The following is a 13,906-nucleotide window of genomic DNA, read 5'->3' as shown; positions in this document are numbered from 1 at the left end:
TTGGATGAACCACGAGCGTAAAAATGGAATGCAAGCTTGAATGCCTAATGTTGAGAAGTGAATCTCTTGAAACCTTTTGCTGTTTGTGATTAGTCTTACTTGTTAGTGATGTGATTTTATGTTTGGAAATTTACAGGTATGGTCAAATCATAAAACTTAAAAAAAAAAAAAAGCAAAAGGCTGAAAATGTAAAGGTGATAATGTGTAAAATGGAAAAAAAAAAGATGTCATAGTTCAAAAGTTGCACTGCTTATTGAGGTGATGAAGTCTTTTAAATGGAAAAAAGGGAGATGGAGGAGTTCTGTTGATGTTAAAATAAATAAATAAATAAATAAAAAAAAAAGCAGATTTCAGTAGTCTCACCCTTGCGCTGCTGTGCTTCCCCAATTAGGTTTTCTGGGTGAGCCTGTGTGCTCTTGTGGCCTCGCCAGCGTTTATACAGATGCCAATTATGAGATTAAACGCACAGAGGGTAAAAAGGGAGAATGAGGACGAGCGGGGTGAGGGAGGGTGGTGAGGGCAACAAGGAACAAGGGGAAAACTTTTTTTTTTTTTTTTTTTTAAACTGTTCACCTCAGCGTTGGGCTGGGCTCGTATTTGGACTTCCTCGATTAGCTGTTTGCCGTTTATTGAAAGCCTTTCAAGTTTTTTTTCGGCATGCACAAAGAGCTGCAGCATTGTCACGTTTCAACAAGCTGAAGGACAACTTTCGAGCACTTTGGCGCACATACTGGAAGGCTTCTTGACTACGTTGGCTGTCTACAAGTGCGTGTTCAAGAAACATGAAGTCAGAACGAGTGAAAAAAAAAAAGAAAAAAAAAAAGATGAACCGGCAGGAACATTCACTAAGAAACTGAGTATTGTTTTGGGATAAAAATACAAAAGGACAGAAGTTCAAGAAGCTTACTTCAGAAAAAAGGGGGGCTTAATTCAAAAGCAAAGGAAAAAGAGCAATTGGAAAAGAGCATTTACAGGTGAAGAGTGCCGAGAGGGGAAGCGGAGAAGTGAGGGGAGAAAGAGGGAGGAAGATGAGGCTTTTCAGATGGACAGGTATGGAAACTGAGACAAAGCAAAGACAGGACATAAATCAAGGTAATGCTACATTATGGCAAACAATACAAGCAGGAAAGAAAACAAAAGAGAAAAACAAATTAGTGTCAGAAGAAACACTCTCTGCTGCCTACAAATAAATAATAAAAAAAAACTGGTCAGAGAGCAAAGAATAGGATGCAACACAGGAAGATAAACCTCAAACTATCAGAAAATATTCAGCCTGAAATCAGATTAAAACCTGGACAAATTAAAAAAAATATGAGTTATGGTGTGTTTTTTGTTTTGTACAACAAACAAAAACATCACACTCTTAAATGTGACTTTTTGGAAAGCTTAAAGGTTTGTTTTAAAAATCCCAGCGTACTTGTGGGCACTGATTATTCCATCCTGGGCACGTTTTTTTTTTTTTAATTGACTTATTGTTGCGCCCGTGGCTTCACCTTATCATCCTGCGAGTCCGCCTGCAGCAGGCTGTGCTGCTGGATGGCCATTGGTGGAGGCAGTGGCACCGAGTCGGGACCCTCCTCGCCTTCCTCCTCGCCGCAGCTCTGCATGCCCGAAGAACTGGATTTGGACAGCGTGCCGCTCGACAGCCCCTCGTTGCGGACCCTCTGCACCAAAACCCAAATGGCGATTCAACGGCCGGTGTGCTACAAAATGCCACCAGGACTCGTCAGAAGGTGACGGCGACGTCTCCCCACCTCCTCCGCGGTCTCGTCCTGAGGAGTGGCAGCGCTGTCGTCCGAGTCTTTCTGGGACCCCGTCGTCATCTCACCGCTCTTCCTCACCTCGCGGCTCTTCTTGTGCTTGTGGGCCAGCTTCTTCACGTGGCCGTCCGCCTTGCCGCTGCTCAGCCGCCGCACGGGGCTGGTGAGCCACTTTCGCAACGTGTTGCCTGCGATACACGGCACACGTCATCCCTGCTTGTCTCACATATTGACAACAGCCCAATACATTTTGACACTATTTTATTTATTTTTCAGGTTTTTCAAGGAGGGCATCAGCTTGTCTACCTGGTCGTTTTGGCCCGGGGGAGGCATGGGAGCTCATTCCATGACCAGGCTGAAGTGTAGCAGAAGATCCTGGCATGATGGAGTCATTGCTGCACACTGACAAGGTGTCTGTAAGTAAATATCAACTCCTTGTAAAAAATGATGACAGTATTTGGTGTACCTGAGATCAATTTTAACAATATGTTGACCCAACTAGCTGGAGAGCTAACGGCTTCCCACTGAAGCACTTTTTGGACAGGACACTACGCTGCAGTTGTGGTGTCATCTAAGCGAACGCCTCGTTACCTTTGTGGTTGAAGATTCCTTCCATCTCCATGGAGGAGCGGGAGTGCGCGATGCAGAGCATGGAGCAGGGCACCAAGCCCTCCAGAGCCGGGGAGCGGTCGGTGGTCCTCACCAGACACCAGTCGGGCTTGTCGTGACAGCGCTCGAGAACCTCAACCGTTTGGCCGCGGCGCACCGTCAGCTCGTTGCTGTTGCTCGCCATGAAGTCGTGAATCACCACCGTCAGCTCGCAGCCGCCGGAAAGCTGCGGCACACCCGGAGGAAGAGGAGGAGAGGTGAGGCGAGACCAGGTGGGTCACACTTTGAAGTTAGGCGAGCGAGACTCACCTTGTCACTGTCCAGCGTGTTCTGGGACGTGCGTGAGGCTAGAGAGATTGTGTCTGGTTGACTGCTGCCTTCGCCTTGACTGTCAAGATCCTCCCCATCCCTAAAGCGCAGGAACCACGTTTGCAACTCAACGACTGTTTCACACAACCGAATGTTGTTTTTTTTAGAGTACAAAAGTTTCCCAGGTTACCTTCGACCTTTGTGATGCTTGGCAGTGCTCGCTTTGGGAATATGTATGGGCTCCTTGAGCGCCCCCCTCAGGTGGATGGTGCGCTCCTGGATCACCTCCCTGATGTGCTTGATCCAGTCTTGCTTGTTCTCAATGTTGGACGCCTATTAATTAGGAGGACAGTCAAAGGTCACGACCGTTTGGAAATCACTTTTGGCATTTGAGAATTGTTGTTTCACTCTGTCTTTCCCACAAGTCTGGATGAAACACATTAGCTTCTCTTAACAGTTGGTGTTTTATTTGGAAGCACTCCAGGAGTTACAAGACTTTATTTTTTAATTTCATTTATACTGACAAAACTAAATGCAGTGAGGTTAAAAAAAAAGTGAACTATAATGTTAACTTGTAGCCAATTCACAGCACATTGATTGTTTAAGTATTTATGCAGAAAATGAAAGTACTTTTCAGTCCGACAATGAGGAGGCAATGTTAAGAGGTGCTTTTCAGTTGCAGTTTCAGACTTGTGAGAAGTTGAAGGGCTGTGTTGCGGGATATTTTGTACTCACCATCGCTCCGTGTTTGGATCCCTGACTTAGCTTTGAATTTGAAATATGAGATAGACAATTTCACTGGTTTTGTTTTACAAAGGGGTACATTTTCTTTGCTCACAAGATAGATTGACATTTATAATAAAAAAAACAAACAAAAAAAAAAACACAACACCAACAACCTGCCTTGGCAGTGTGGTCCAATTCAGACAGACTGGAACGGTGGTCAACGTGTTAGTGATTAGTTTGTTAGCAATGTGGCAGTCCATGGCTGTTAGTTTAGCAATTCTCACATTATTCAGCAGAAAGTCGATTTTAGCTTCATGCTCATCCAAACACTGAAACAAATCTCAACCTTTTTTTCTTGAGAAAACGACACAACAAGTGGTGGTCAAATCAATAAAAAAGCGGAGTTGTTCGAAACAACGGCGCGCAGCCAGGTTGTGGGCGTTGAGAAGTCGAACAAGTGTCAGCGGCGTTGGCGGAAGCACGTCAGCCCACAGAGAGACTTTGGAGACAAACATCCAGAGAAAACACAGCCCCAGAGAGACAGACGCACGCGCTAACGAGGCACAATCCAAAGCAGAGGATCAACAAAGTCAACAAAAAGTGAAAAGGGGGACTGAGGTGGGCATCGTGATGACAGAAAAGTTGCCAGCGCCCTTGAAGCTGCTCATGCGAACAAAGCAGACATCTTGGAGGGACAGGGAAGACGTCAGCAAAAAGTAAAGACGGTAGACCAGAGCAAGCTTAGACCGATTCTTTTTTTTTTTTAAACAATGAGCATACAAAATCATCTTGATTGTCTTCATTGCAATTTTCTGGGTGTAATTCCAAATTATTTAAATCAGGTGGTGTTCCGATTACACTCTTTAGTGTTTTTGATTAATTATTATTATTATTATTTTTTTTTTTTTACATTTTCAGTTCAATTAAAATGCAATTTGTGTCATTAGTTGGTCTTTGGAGTTACGAGGCTTAACCAAAAAAGATTGATGGGTGAAAAACACACAAGGCTCAAACTTGATAGATTTTTCGGAAAAGCGTGTTACCTTAAGAACAATCTTGTTGTCTGACGTCGGCGTGCGCCCCACCCAAAGAGCAAACTTGCAGGGGTCTCCCTCAACGTGCTCCGTCACGCCTAACTCGGAGGTCTAGGGGCGAGAGACGAGTAACGACCGTCACCGGGAACGTCGCAAAAGACGAAACCCGCGTTTAAGGAGGACTCACAAAGAGTTTGCTCTTGTAGATGTACTTGCTCCTGCCGTTGGAGTCCTTGACCTCCTTGCTGAAGACCAGGGACATCTCAAAGAGGAAGAGGTGTCTCTCTCGGCCCTTGCGGATCAGAGTCTTTGGATCCCACACCTGGAAGGACTCCTGGAGGATCAACTCGCCTTGCGATTCAATGTTCTCATCGAAACCTGCGGGAGGAGAGAGGAGGGACCCGAAGCAAATTACACGTCGAATCGATGTGTGCTCTTTGTGTGTGTTTAGTCACCTTCCAGCATGGAGAGATGCATGGCGTCGTTGGCTCGCTTGGGAACGCTCAGCATCACCTCCAGCCCGTCCTTGATCTCGCCTTTGCCTTCTTCGCAGCATGTCAAGAGCTCCTAAAAAAAAAACAAAAAACAAAAGGCACAAATAAATACTTGTTTGTCAGCGATACGTCATGTTCAACTAAATGATCTATTTTTCGGGTTACCTTGAGCAGGAGCTGGTACTTTGTGATTCTTTGCACAGGCTTAATCAGATAGGAGGAGATTGAGTTGGCCAATCGGTGCCTCTGTTGAATTTCCTGTCAACCCCGCAGAGAGAGACAGAGAAAGAAAAAAAACAAACAAACAAAACAAACATATAAGACGCCCTGTAGGCTCATTGCGATCGCGGTGGCATTTTGTTTACATCAAAATAGTTCCCAGCATGCTCCAGGATGAGCTGAGTGGAGTCTGGCTTGTTCTTGCAGTAATTCACGTACATCTGGAATTTATCAGCCTAGAAAAACAAAAAGAAAAAAAAAAACGATCATGATTCTTACTTGATTATCAGCATGATGATGTTTATTGAGAAAGTGACGCATACCCATGTGACAAAGCAATGACCAACATCTTCGGGCAACTGTTCGTACTTCTCCAGCTCTTTGAGAAAGATGCTGAAAAAGAAGACTCGTCTTAAACACCCATGATACTTTTTTTTTTTTTTTTTAATCTAAAAAGTGAGGGTAGCAGTCAAAACTTTGGACACACATTCTCATATAATGACATGAGAAAGTGCAGCCAGACTTTGATTTTCTAACTGAACACTTGGAGGCGCTATAACAATAGCAATAACATGCTCATTTTGTTTTCAGTTTTTAATTTGGATGAGTAAATGCAGAGCCAGTTAAAAAAAAAAGGCTTACTTATGATGGAATTCAAAAAGATCCTGCATGTTCCCAAAGATGATGTGCTCCTTATTGAGGATTCCTGGCGGGATCTCCTCCACCCCGCTCGTCATCTCCCACAGGTACGTCTGCGAGAGGCCACACAGATTCAACTTGTGCTGCTTGTCGAGGTTTAAAATTTTTTTTTTTTTTTTTTAAAACCAGCTCACATCCATGCACTCGCGCAGGTCTCGCACGTAGGCCTTCTCGGTCTGAATCAGCTCAGCCATGATGAACCTAAACAAAAACATCAATGAGGCATGATCGATGGCAAGCTTTGCCCATTTAGCCTAATGAACACTGAACATTTTAGTTGGCTAAAATACAGTGAGAGGCCATAAAAAAAGGTCGTAAAGCAGTCGCAGATGATGGACATGGTGACGATGATTTGCAAGACTCATAAAATGACACACACTCGCTTCCTGTGTGTGTGTGTGTGTGTGTGGTGCTTAACTGGCAAGTCTGGTGTTATTGAGCTGGCCAAGCAGAGGACACTTTCAATCATGTAAATGTTTTATGTATGTGCCTTTGCACTGATGTCATCGAGTCGCCAGTGGCTAAGAACTACCGTAAGCCACGAAGCAGTTGAGCAGTTTCTTTTAATCAATCAGCATCCCGCATACATTTTTAACTGCGCTGAGAGGGTACATACTCTTTTCTGCGCGCAGACTTGCGTTTCTCCTCGTTGAGCTCATGGGCGGCATCCCGCAGCTTGACGTCGGAGCCCGGAGCGGTGGCAGGAATGATGTCCAGTTGCAGATCCTTACTCTGACAAAGAAGGGAGGGAGAGAAAGGTGACGTCGTTTATTGAGTTCAGTCGGTATCGCGTTGTGTGATTTTTGTAATTAATAAATTCATGGCACGTCGACACTCGGGAACAGTTTGATTGGACTTACAGCCTTGTTGGAGTCGGACGAGATGCCCAAGGCTTTCTCCAGGCTACAGCGGTACTTGTCCATGCGCAGGGAGAAGTCCCGATAGCGCTTGTCCACGGCCGTCACCCATTTCTTGATCTCGCCGGCGTGGCTGTGACCTTTGTCGCAGAAGCCGTCAGCCAGCTGGATGAGCAGCTTCACGCGTTCCTTCGTTTGCTGCGGAGGACCCGGCGAGGACGTTTACAAGCTTGCATCCGCATGCCGAGGCGAGAAAGCGAGGCGCGGCCCACCTTGGCGGTAATGTGGAAGTCCTCGTGCTCCTTCAACAATTCCTGCGTGTGGTGGATGCTCGAGCCAGTGGAGGTGTGTGTGGACAGGTAAAACTCGCCCGTGTCGTGAATCCACTCAAGGGCCTGAAAACACGGGGGTGATTTTTGTTGGTCTCGTGACCGAGGTAGAAAAAGAAGAACGCTTCCGATCTTTTTCACCTGTTTGGCACTGCGTTCAAACACCACATACTGCTGACACTGGTCCAGACGTCGCTTCCGCATGGTCCAGAAGTGGAGGACGCGATTTTCTCGCTGGAGCAGCTCATTGAGGATGTCTGTGAAAACAAACCAAAAAAAAACAATGACCCATTAGGGGAACAAAGATGATCAGATTAAATCAATATTATGGACTCGTACGCTCAGAAAATAATCAAGCGTACTTGTGCTAGCACTGCAACTGTTGCACGGTCATTTTGTGGAACTCATGTTGCTCAGTGGCTTTAAAATGCATGCTCAGTCGAGTGAGAGCTTGTGACAAAAAAAATCCAATTAAATGTGTGAAAATAAATCCTGAGCGCAAAAACAATTTCTTACGCATTTCAATTTAAAAATGAAGACTTTTGTTATCTAATCAATTCATTCACCCTCTTAAGTTGCCATTTTTTCAAGGACAAGCTGTGTCGTCAATCCCGAACCATTCAAGACATTGTTCATTTGCTACATGCCACCATTTGCGCCAACATTTTGTTCCGGCAACTATAATTCATTTAGTTTTGGCTCCTAACAAATTTTTTTTCATTAAATTTCTGATCCTTCACTGCTGTTAATTACTTAAGAAAATGACAAGTCTTTTCTCTTCATATTTTGCATCACCCATATAAGTCCAGTGGTTATTGTACCCCCCCCCCAAAAAACTGACTTTTAACTTGCTGTTCTGGAGCTTTGACGTGACTCAGCAATCCCGGCATGTTGACGCTGTTCCTGTGCATGTACTTGAGGAAGACGTCCGCGTTTCTCCTGGCCAGAGTGCACGCCTGATTGACAGCAAGGACAAACGGGCGGTGCTCAGAGTTGTCATGTCGTGAACTCCGCTTATAGCTGCCAGCGTCTCATTTCAACCTTGAGGAAGGCTTCCTTCTGCTCCAGGTGTTTACTGATCATGGGGGTCACATGGTCCGTCTCACAGTTGGGGCCAAGTTTGTCCGCTCCTCCACACCAGTCCTCCTCCCTCTTATACTCCTGCTCCAGGCTTTCCAACACACTGCACACCTGCAAGGGAGGGAATTGAGTTCAGGATTGTATTTTCCTCCTACAAGGGAGAACGTCACTCTAGTGGTGTTTTTTTTTTTTCCTTAAGCCCCATGAACGCACCCTGCTAGAATTAGCATGCACTAAAAAAACAGCCATCAATGTGGCATATATCAAATTGATGTGACGTAATTAAAAACGACTGTATGTCCTACTTGCTCCGATGTTTTGTAGAAGGCCACCGAGGCGTTGACCAGCTTGAGCCGGTCCTCCATTTTGAGCATGAGCTGCTGCCAGTGCGACGCCACGCTCTCGGCACAGTCTCGGATCAGGTCCATGTCGTAGTGGTTGGCCTGAAGCAAGGCCTCTGCCTTCTGTTGAACCTGCAGGGCACTCTGGTGGGTTTTCTGCAGGCGGGGAGCGCAACAAACTATGAATGAGCGGCCATCGATGCAGACGAGAAGCGGAAATGGCACTTGTTGTTTACTTTGAATCATTTCTTTGTTCTAATAATTTTTTTAATATACAATGTGCCTTTGGCCCAATAAAAGCTGGAAAACACAGCAAAAGAATAACGGAACCTCAATGGCGTGCTGAAACTGCTCGTGTTCCCTCTGCAGCTGCTCAGCTTCCTGCAGGGAGCTGGCGGTGATGAGACCCGCGTTTAACATGGACTCGCCATTACGAATCCAACCCAGAACCTGCAAAGAAAAGTACTACTAAGTCCTCCCCAAATAGAAGTGTGTAGAAATGACGACATTTTACCTGTTTGACCTCGGCCTGCAGGTGTCTGAGCTGGACGCACTGCTCCAAGTGCCTGCGGTGCTGCTCGGCGGCCACGTCAAGTTCTTGCTGCTTCTCGTGGAGGAACTCCAGCAGGTCCTGAACGCGGGTCGCCATGTCCACGTCACGGTCGCACAGCAGCTCGACGCCTGGAGGAATAACAGTGGCAGAAGTACAACCTTTGAAATATTCTTTGAAACATTTGTCGAATGCTGTCATTATTACCATTGCGGATTCACGTCAAGAGTTCAGGACTCGTTCGTTGTCAGTCTTTAAACCAAATGAAAAAACATTTGCCTACTCTTCCTAAGCAAGTACAAATCAGACTTTTCGTTAGCGAGTAGATCTAGCCCATTTTAATACGCGTGGCTGTCTGTCTTTGCCATTTTTTCGAGGACAAAGCTTGACGACGCCTGGAGGAGGAACACAGTCATGTGATCTCTGCGGGTGAGCTGTCAAAACAGATCACGAACTACAAACACATGCTTGTCGTCAGCAACAACACCCAGAATCTCATGTGGGAATCCTCCGGTTACTGTAGTCATTAAACATTATAAGGAGAGTGTGTGCCTGCTATTTCTTGGGGATGCGTTTCTGCAAATCAAAATATCTTAGTGAACATACTCAACCACTACTTTTGTCTAAATTATGCTCCTCAAATCACTTAAACAGTTTATGGCAGCAAGTTGCCATAAACATGACACTTGTTCAAATAAACATTTATGTTCCAATAATTAATTTCTAAAATAAAAAAAAAGAATCTTTGGCATAGGATGAAATTTCAAATACTGTTAAAAACACTGCAATGACATAAAAATCAAATTGTTATCATAATAAGAAGATAAAATGTTTTGTGTTCATCCACACCTACAGTAGAATACAACGATAAATTTGGCTTCAGTTATTTTGTCCAAGTCTTTGTTGATTGGTCAGCGAGCTCAAAAGCACCAATGTGATGCGAGACTTTCTTGCGCAAGCCATTAACATGCGGGCTCACAGGTGAATTTGTATGCTTTGTGCGTAGGCGCCTCTCTTCACAAACACTGGCCGAATGTGACCCTCAAAACACCTCCGCTGTGTCAATATCCAACTCCAACACAGCAAGAAGGTGCTCTGCCGCAGCTCCTGCTTCTACCCTCAAGTTTGGTTGAGGAAGAAGAACAAATCTATGTCCTCAGTTCTCTTTTCAAGGGACTTACCAGAGGCCTGGACTTCATTAACACATTGAAGCAGCTCCTGTCCCTGGTGGATGACGTCGAAGGTGAGGTTGTTCATGGTCAAGGCCTTGTCGGCGTGATGCTGCAGCCTCTGCTCGGCCACCGTCAGGTCCTCCGTGTCAAAATCGCTCATCTGACCCGTCAGCTCCTCGTTCCACGACTCCAGGTCGGAGATAATCTAAGTGAGAGAGCGACGTCACGTCGGATAAGATGACAGAAGACGGCCGGCCGCGCGCCGCGTGCATTGAAGAGGGTCTTACATCAATGGCGTCCCTCTCAAAGATGCGGAGCTGGAGGAAGAGCTCCAGTTTGATCTTCCGTTCCTGGAAGAGCTCTTCCATCTGGGCTTGAGCCTCGTCCAGCTGCTGCAGCACGCTCTCAATGTGGTTGATGGAGCTGTTGTGCGGCGTTTTGTTGCTCGAGATGGCCGAGTCCCTGGTAATGGGAGACACGCAGTCAAACTGTCAGGGATGCAGATGGTACACGACTCATCTCAGAGTTAGGGAATACTGCAGGATGAAATTTAAAAAATAAGGAGACATTGGACAATCATTTGAATGCCTTTCTGTGACACTGCCAGTCCCTCTCTTGTAACCTGCTGATGAAATCACGGCAGCCGCTGGCCACAAAAAATATTGACAGTTTGGCCACCATTTTTCACTTGCGCGCATACTCGCTTTTGTTGCCAGCTGAAAAACAAATTGCGAAACAAAAAAGGCCAAATGAGCAAGAAAGGTGACAGTTGATTGGTGTTTGAAGGATCACAAACACTCCCACACGCGAGAGATGTGTGGAGGAGACTGCCGCACAATTAGACGTGCGCTTTTAAAAAGCAGAGTTACGTAATACACGGTGGAGCCAGCACATCAGGGATGGGGCGAACAAATGGGGAGGGAAAAAAGCAGAGAGGAAGAAGAGATGAGAGGAAGAGTACGAAAAAAAAAAAAATGGAGGTCAAGGGTCAACTGCAAAAGCCTCTGCTGGACCTCGCTTTTGTTTTTAAATCGCTTATCCGGTAATTTTTCAGAAAATTTCCCCCATTTTTTTTTTTTTTTTTTGTGACAGCTTGTGCCAGCGCGGCTACCTGAGCTGCTGGATCAGGTCCTCGCCCTCCTTGATGACGTTGACGGTGACCTGCAGCGTGGTCTGCTGCTGCTGCCCGAAACGTTTGATCAGATCCTGGACGGCTTCCACCGACTCGGCGTACACGTCGTCCAGCAGCTCCTTCTGGAGCTCCTCCAGCCACGTCCACAGCTACAAAAACGCAGAAATAATCTTTAGGTCAGAAAGTAGAGAAGGATTCCAGATCCCGAGACATTCTGGAGAGGAAAGAAAACGGATGGATGGAGTATATTCGACATCAATTCTTACATACAGGGTGGGTCAAAATGAGAAACACTAAAATTATTTTTTTTATGGATTTTTTTTTCTCTGGCATCTCTTTCTTCGTGGCCTGCTCCTTAATTCAGAGTTGCTTTTAATGTAACTCTGTCTTTTTTTTTTGTATCCATGCATGTCACTTAAACTTGCTTTGCTGCCTTCTCGATCTTACTGAGCCACTTATTTACAAACGGCAGTTCTTGACTGAAATTTGCCGTTAATCATAACTGTAAAAATTAAATGTGTGAATTTACAAAGTGTTATACTTTTGGCATGTTTTGTACTTTGTAGCTTGCTTGGTGAGGATGTTTTTGTGTCATTTCTGAGTTGAGGCATATGTGAGTTTATTGGCCTCTATCAAGTGCAAGTCTCTCTCTCTCTCTTTTTTTTTTTGTCATACACAGCATCTCTCCATGACTAATCCTATGCCAGCACAACACAATAAAGTGTGTTAATTATTTGCATCGACGGTGTAAAAAGCTCTTAACAGTCAGCCCACTATCCACTTCAGCATTACGTCACCATCCCCTCCGTCCCTCTGCCCACCTCTTTGACGTGCGTGTGGAAGGCGACAGACATGTCCAGCAGGACTTTGCGCTGTTCCACGCGGCGAACAAAGTCTTGGATCCGGTCTTCAAGCTGGTGGGCGGCCTGGTAGATCTCCTCCGGGTCGCACTCTCCCGTCTGGGCCAGCTGCTCGGCCGCCTCCAGCAGCTTGTCTGCATTGGTGTACGTGTTCTACACAAGGAGGGGATCAACAAATGTATTTCCAACAAGAACATAGAAAGGAAAAGCTTGAAGCCATTTGGTGTGATGACAAAGATGATTATTATCTTTATTAGAGCACCAACGGATAATTGGATCATATAACTGAGAACAATTAACTACAAGGATGTAGCATGTCAAGCGGCTCAAATTCTAAAAAGTTGACTTTATATTGGCTTATAATGATAATTTTACAAATATATATAATTATGCAGCACACGTGGGATTCAATGCAAACACATGGCGGTTAATGCCCACAAATAAAGCAAGCAGTCTACCTGGGCAACCTCCTCAAAGTCTTCATGGCGTTTCTGGAGTGCTCGGGCTCGGTGGAGGGACTTGCCCACACCCGTGTGCTTGCTGAGGAAGGCCTCGCCGTGGTTCTCGATCCAGTCCAACACCTGCGATGACACAACGGGACAACAATCAACGCAAGGCTCCAAAAAGGCGTTCACAGTTGTAGAAAGTGTCAAAACAAAAAACACTGCAGTTCTTCTTACAATCGGCGTAATTTGTTGCTGCCTCACAGCATCTGCATGCACTCTCCATGGCAACAGTTGCCATGTCAACAGTGCAGAATGCCCCTGATATTTTTGGACAGTCCACATGCGCATTATCATACTGGACCTTTTTTGTATGATCGCACCTCATTATGAATCCACTTGTGTTTGAGACCTTTCACTGGAGGAAAACATTTTCTTCCAAATGCAACACAGCTGAATGCATTTTTTAAGACTGTGGCGACAAACAAGGAATACTTTATATTCAATAACTATTTGTGCTTTATGCAAAACTGATACATTTTGTCCATCAAGTGAGACAAACAACTACATCTAAATCTAAAAATAGTTTTCATCCAAAACTAAGAGGAGTGCATACCTGCTGCACATCCTGCTGAAAGACGCAGAGCTGCAGCCGCTGGTGCAAGCGGACCTTGCGGTGTTGCCAGATGTTCTCCAGCTGCCTCTGGTGATGCAGCACCTCGTGGATGATGTCCAGAACGTGATGCACCGCCTTGGAGTAGTTGGCCGACGCCGTTAGCGAGTCGGCGCTGCCTGGCGTGAGCGGTCGCTGCAGTTTGTCCAACAGGGCTTTGCCATCCTGGCTCACCTGGGGTTCAAAATGAAAAAAAATATATCAAAAATATGCAACTGTAGCGACAAAGAGATGGATTTGGAGCTTCTAACGGAGTGATGTTTTTACCTCCGAGTAGGCAGCGGTGATGTGCTCGTACAAGCCTTGGTGGTGATGAATGGCGTCTTCGAGGTCCTGAAGCTCGGAGGGTAAATCCACTTCGCCGCACGCCTTACACCATGAGTCCACGTTGCTCATGTACTGCAGGGGGAGGAGGAGAGGGAAAGATGCTAGTTGGTGTTGCCTCTTGAGCCTTTGCTTTTCGTTCCTACGTAGGTTTCTGAACGCTGCATTATGTATGGATGCTCATTGGCCCGCAGTGATGAAAAATTGAAAAATAACTTCCTAAATCCTCAAGTGAGTGGAGAAAGCCCACGTGACCTTATTAGAGCTTTTTAAATATTGCTCTCATGATGAAAGC

At 45.6% G+C, this 13,906-nt stretch overlaps 1 protein-coding gene across 7 annotated transcripts in view; it reads right to left on the bottom strand.

The window, feature by feature from the left end:
- The window catches only part of LOC148321487 (triple functional domain protein-like), a 44,371-nt gene that overhangs the window by 8,157 nt on the left and 22,308 nt on the right, over positions 1 to 13,906 (bottom strand). For 5 of the 7 annotated variants that reach the window (XM_088318143.1, XM_088318145.1, XM_088318147.1 and 2 more), the window contains 31 exons: positions 13,555 to 13,686; positions 13,231 to 13,461; positions 12,630 to 12,752; positions 12,133 to 12,324; positions 11,291 to 11,460; positions 10,467 to 10,641; positions 10,189 to 10,384; positions 8,972 to 9,138; positions 8,788 to 8,907; positions 8,422 to 8,613; positions 8,078 to 8,227; positions 7,878 to 7,992; positions 7,178 to 7,293; positions 6,980 to 7,102; positions 6,711 to 6,905; positions 6,467 to 6,582; positions 5,985 to 6,051; positions 5,794 to 5,903; positions 5,475 to 5,544; positions 5,298 to 5,387; positions 5,098 to 5,190; positions 4,894 to 5,005; positions 4,626 to 4,816; positions 4,448 to 4,549; positions 3,414 to 3,443; positions 2,869 to 3,011; positions 2,679 to 2,778; positions 2,352 to 2,595; positions 2,067 to 2,174; positions 1,755 to 1,948; positions 1,494 to 1,664 (listed from right to left, as the gene is read on the bottom strand). In XM_088318143.1, coding sequence (XP_088174269.1) covers positions 1,494 to 1,664; positions 1,755 to 1,948; positions 2,067 to 2,174; positions 2,352 to 2,595; positions 2,679 to 2,778; positions 2,869 to 3,011; positions 3,414 to 3,443; positions 4,448 to 4,549; positions 4,626 to 4,816; positions 4,894 to 5,005; positions 5,098 to 5,190; positions 5,298 to 5,387; positions 5,475 to 5,544; positions 5,794 to 5,903; positions 5,985 to 6,051; positions 6,467 to 6,582; positions 6,711 to 6,905; positions 6,980 to 7,102; positions 7,178 to 7,293; positions 7,878 to 7,992; positions 8,078 to 8,227; positions 8,422 to 8,613; positions 8,788 to 8,907; positions 8,972 to 9,138; positions 10,189 to 10,384; positions 10,467 to 10,641; positions 11,291 to 11,460; positions 12,133 to 12,324; positions 12,630 to 12,752; positions 13,231 to 13,461; positions 13,555 to 13,686 — 4,338 coding nt within the window. The remainder of the gene's footprint in view (positions 1 to 1,493; positions 1,665 to 1,754; positions 1,949 to 2,066; positions 2,175 to 2,351; positions 2,596 to 2,678; positions 2,779 to 2,868; positions 3,012 to 3,413; positions 3,444 to 4,447; positions 4,550 to 4,625; positions 4,817 to 4,893; positions 5,006 to 5,097; positions 5,191 to 5,297; positions 5,388 to 5,474; positions 5,545 to 5,793; positions 5,904 to 5,984; positions 6,052 to 6,466; positions 6,583 to 6,710; positions 6,906 to 6,979; positions 7,103 to 7,177; positions 7,294 to 7,877; positions 7,993 to 8,077; positions 8,228 to 8,421; positions 8,614 to 8,787; positions 8,908 to 8,971; positions 9,139 to 10,188; positions 10,385 to 10,466; positions 10,642 to 11,290; positions 11,461 to 12,132; positions 12,325 to 12,629; positions 12,753 to 13,230; positions 13,462 to 13,554; positions 13,687 to 13,906) is intronic. The other 2 variants (XM_088318144.1, XM_088318150.1) reach the window with 1 other exon arrangement.

This window comes from Idiotropiscis lumnitzeri, chromosome 16 (genome assembly GCF_059441095.1).
Source record: "Idiotropiscis lumnitzeri isolate Australia: NSW breed Sydney's pygmy pipehorse chromosome 16, RoL_Ilum_1.0, whole genome shotgun sequence".
Classification (NCBI taxonomy): domain Eukaryota; kingdom Metazoa; phylum Chordata; class Actinopteri; order Syngnathiformes; family Syngnathidae; genus Idiotropiscis; species Idiotropiscis lumnitzeri.
The sequence above is the reverse complement of the archived record's forward strand: the minus strand, read 5'-3'. Positions and strand labels throughout refer to the sequence as shown.